This window comes from Erpetoichthys calabaricus, chromosome 8 (assembly GCF_900747795.2).
Source record: "Erpetoichthys calabaricus chromosome 8, fErpCal1.3, whole genome shotgun sequence".
In the NCBI taxonomy this organism is placed as follows: domain Eukaryota; kingdom Metazoa; phylum Chordata; class Cladistia; order Polypteriformes; family Polypteridae; genus Erpetoichthys; species Erpetoichthys calabaricus.
The window spans coordinates 84,368,810-84,372,865 of record NC_041401.2 but is presented as its reverse complement, the minus strand read 5'-3'; the positions used below and the strand labels follow the sequence as shown (position 1 = coordinate 84,372,865).

Here is a 4,056-nt window from a genome sequence, read left to right as displayed (position 1 = left end):
TAAAGAAATAATTTTAACTTAAAAAATACTGAATTTGTTCTTTAATCTTAATTAATAATCATCAGAATCAAAACAACTATACAGTATCTCTAGCTACTTGTCATCTCCTTATTAACACACTACAGAGTTTTTTTAGAATTTCCTACTAATTCCAGCTTTTGGGATGTACTTGTCCTTTGCTGCATCTGTTCAAAATTTGCCCTACCAAAGTTAAACTTAACAGTTTTAGTCTTTGCATCTGTGCACTTCCAAAACACTGAGAATTGTATTATATTATGTTAACTTGATTCTAGTGGTTCAATCACCTCTACACCCTAAATTATACCTTATAACAAAATACTAAAGCTAAAAAGGCTACCCCATGCATTGGTGTGTTAACATATTGTATTAAAAATAAGTTATTGATTACATCTAAAAACTCTTGCTGTTGTACTTGGCGAATTGCAAGGTTAGCCCAGTTAATATTTAGGTACTTAAAAGTCCCCCATGATTATAAGATCTCCCTGTAAGCTTTCCTTTTTAATATCATTAAAACAATGTGCATTGAAAATATTGTGTGCCTTGGAGGGTCCATAACACACTCCTAAAATAAAGCCTTTTTCCCTAATGCTTTCCAGATGAATCCAGATGCCCTCACTAAATTGTGCCTCATCATCCAACTGAAAAAAGATTTGCATTTAAATTATGTTTAATGTAAATGGCACTCCCTTCACTTATCAGTTCTGTTTATCCTTCCTTAAAAATGTGTAACCATTTATGTTATACTAATTACCATCTTTGTTACTTAGCCAGGTTTATGTTATTGCACCCCCTGCCACCCATTTCTTCTGGTTCAAGCTTGAGGCACTGGATCAATTAGAATCTCTAGCTGATGTAAGCTTCAAGGAGGACTGACTTGTTCAAGCCACCCTGCAAAAAGTCTAGCATTAAACAGGACTTAACTTGTACTGGACTCATTTTTAAAAATTTGGATTTGGACTACTAAACTGCTCAACCCATTTATTAAAATTAAATGATTCAACTTAAGTTATTAAAATGAATACAAGATTAAATAACTACTGCAATTATTTATTTTCACCTTCTCTGCCTAAACAATTTGTGGTCCTTCCTATTAATTCTTATGCTGTTGTCCTCATAATAGTGCTAACTTTCCCAAGCACTAAAAAACTGTTCTATAAAACTTTTTGCACACTACTTCCTTCTTACTAAGAAAACTCTCCTTCTGAATACTATCCACCAATGGGTGTTTACTGATTTATGTATTTGTTTTTATCGTTGCTTGTTCCTGCTTGGCACTACCTCACTAGATTACCTGTCTATGTACTGCAGAGCACCCCTCTCTTTACCAGTTTCAAGGCCAGTCACCTACCTGAACTTAAAATGTTTTTTTCCTTATGAATGCATATGCCCAAACTCTCTACAATCATATATATTGTTGTATACAAATATTCTTTATATACCTTAACTTCTTCCCACTAAGAAGTCTGAGATACTTTTAAGAGCTCTTCGCTATGATGCTGGTTATTTACTTACAGATTTGATGGTTTCTTTAACTGTTTTCTGTGATTTCTGCACACATTGTTCGTGACATTGCAGACAATTTTAAAAACAAGTAACGTTTCTAAACACTTTTCTAAACATTCAGCTACCTTTGCTCCTGTGAACAGAAAAAAGCATGAAAAAAATTTCTGCATAGTCCTTTAGTGGCTACCAAAAAACAAAAGTTTATAGGAGCAGAAGTTGTATTTTAATGAACTCTCACACAGTAGTAACACAAAAAAAACGCTTAACAGTACTCCTACATCCACTCGCAAGGATGACATCAGCATGTCAATACATCAGTCTCTATCTCCAATTGGTGGGACTAAAGTTTTCAGGGTTTCTAATGTAAAACTGCATGATTACATACAAATATTAATAAGCAATGAGGAATACATCCATTCATTTATCTTCTAATGTACCTGTTTATCCAGAGCATGGACACAGAAAAGCAGGAGGCAGGAACAATAACAGGAGAAAGAAAAAAAACCACCTCTACATTCACCTTTCTCCAGCTGTCATATCACCAAATAAGGCACAGCTTTCTTTTCTCGTGAGACTTCATAATACACACGCTTCTTGACTGACTACAAAGGCTCATCTCCATGCCAGTTTTAAATCAGTCGGCTTTTATTTTCTGGTTGTTCTTATCTCCACAATTGTGCTATTAGTGCAGTGTTGACAAAACCTTAGAGGAAAAGCACCATCATTTGTCTCCCTGCAGAAATCAACATGGAAGATCAAATTACCTCCTTAATTATCGACAATGGTTCTGGTATGTGTAAAGCAGGATTTGCTGGTGATGATGCTCCTCGAGCTGCTTTCCCTTCTATTGTTGGTCGCCCAAAACATCAGGGCATCATGGTTGGCATGGGGCAAAAAGACAGCTATGTTGGTGAAGAGGCCCAGTGTAAGAGAGGCATACTGACTCTGAAATATCCAATTGTGCATGGCATTGTTACCAATTGGGATGACATGGAGAAAATCTGGCATCACACCTTTCATAATGAGCTGCGTGTTTCCCCTGAAGAGCACCCTGTCCTTCTTACAGAAGCTCCACTGAACCCCAAAGCTAACAGAGAAAAGATGACACAGATCATGTTTGAAACCTTCAACACCCCAGCCATGTATGTTGCTATTCAGGCTGTTCTCTCTCTCTATGCCTCTGGCCGTACCACCGGTATTGTCATGGACTCTGGTGATGGTATCACCCACACAGTTCCAATCTTTGAAGGTTATTCCCTGCCTCATGCCATTGTTCGCTTGTGCTTGGCAGGTTGTGACTTGACTGATTACCTCATGAAGATTTTAACTGAGAGAGGCTACAGCTTTACCACTTCTGCTGAAAGAGAAATTGTTCGTGATATTAAAGAGAAGCTCTGCTATGTTGCACTAGATTTTCATCAAGAGATGACTACTGCTGCCTCTACACCTACTCAAGAGAAGACCTATGAGCTGCCCGATGGCCAGGTCATCACCATTGTAAATGAGAGATTCAGATGCCCTGAAGCTCTCTTCCAGCCCTCCTTGCTGGGGATGGAATCATGTGGTATACATGAGACTACATTCAGCTCCATCATGAAATGCGATATTGATATCCGGAGGGATCTTTACTCAAACATTGTTTTGTCAGGTGGCACTACAATGTATCCAGGTATTTCAGAAAGAATGCACAAAGATATCACAGCCCTGGCTCCAAGCTCAATAAAAGTAAAGATCATTGCCCCTCCAGAGCGTAAATACTCAGTCTGGATTGGAGGCTCCATCCTGGCCTCCCTTACTACCTTCCAGAGGATGTGGATCACCAAGCATGAGTATAATGAGTGTGGCCCATCTATTGTCCATCACAAATGTTTCTAAAAGTTGAATTAACTGCTTGGATTTTCTCACTATTAGTGCTTCAGTTTAAAAATGGCACCAGTGCATTTCATATAACTTTTGTAATTTGAAAGGGTATTGACTTTTTTTTTCTACCCAAGATTTAAAACACTGGAACAGAAAGGTAACTATTTTGGAACTAGATGTAAGTTCTCAGTGATTCTAGTTCAGGATATATTCTTTACTTTAATGATGTGAATCTGTAAAGGCCAACTCATAAATCGGGATCACATGTTCATACTTACACTTAAATTATGTTTCAGAAAGTAGATTTTATTGAATGCTTTCCACCATTAAAATATATATAAATGTATTTATTTAGTTTTGATTTATATTGGGATTACTCTCATTTAAAATAAAAGTTAATATCTTACTCGGCTGTTTGGAATCAATTTCTACTGGATGAGGCAGAGATTCTTGAATATGAATAGTGATAACATTTTTATTAGAGAAGCAAAAAAGGATGTAGAATTAGGTTTTCAGTGTTTATGGATGGCTACAAGAATAAAGGTTGGGATCTATTAAATATATATCAATGCAAAACATCCATCCATCCATTGTCCAACCCGCTGAATCCGAACACAGGGTCATGGGGGTCTGCTGGAGCCAAACCCAGCCAACACAGGGCACAAGGCAGGG

At 37.3% G+C, this 4,056-nt stretch overlaps 1 protein-coding gene across 5 annotated transcripts; it reads left to right on the top strand.

Moving 5' to 3' along the window:
* Positions 1–697: 697 nt before the first annotated feature.
* On the top strand, positions 698–3,500 carry LOC114655779 (actin-like). Of its 5 annotated transcripts, none has more exons than XM_051930834.1 (2): positions 698–710; positions 2,720–3,500. In XM_051930834.1, the coding sequence occupies exons 1-2, from the start codon at positions 698–700 to the stop codon at positions 3,397–3,399; spliced, it is 693 nt and encodes a 230-aa protein (XP_051786794.1). In that variant the 3' UTR covers positions 3,400–3,500. The 5 variants fall into 5 exon arrangements, with proteins under 5 accessions (XP_051786794.1, XP_051786790.1, XP_051786792.1 ...); XM_051930830.1 differs by lacking the exon at positions 698–710 and adding an exon at positions 2,186–2,521 and having other exon boundaries at positions 2,633–3,414; XM_051930832.1 differs by lacking the exon at positions 698–710 and adding an exon at positions 2,257–2,403 and having other exon boundaries at positions 2,521–3,414.
* The last annotated feature ends 556 nt before the right edge of the window (positions 3,501–4,056 follow it).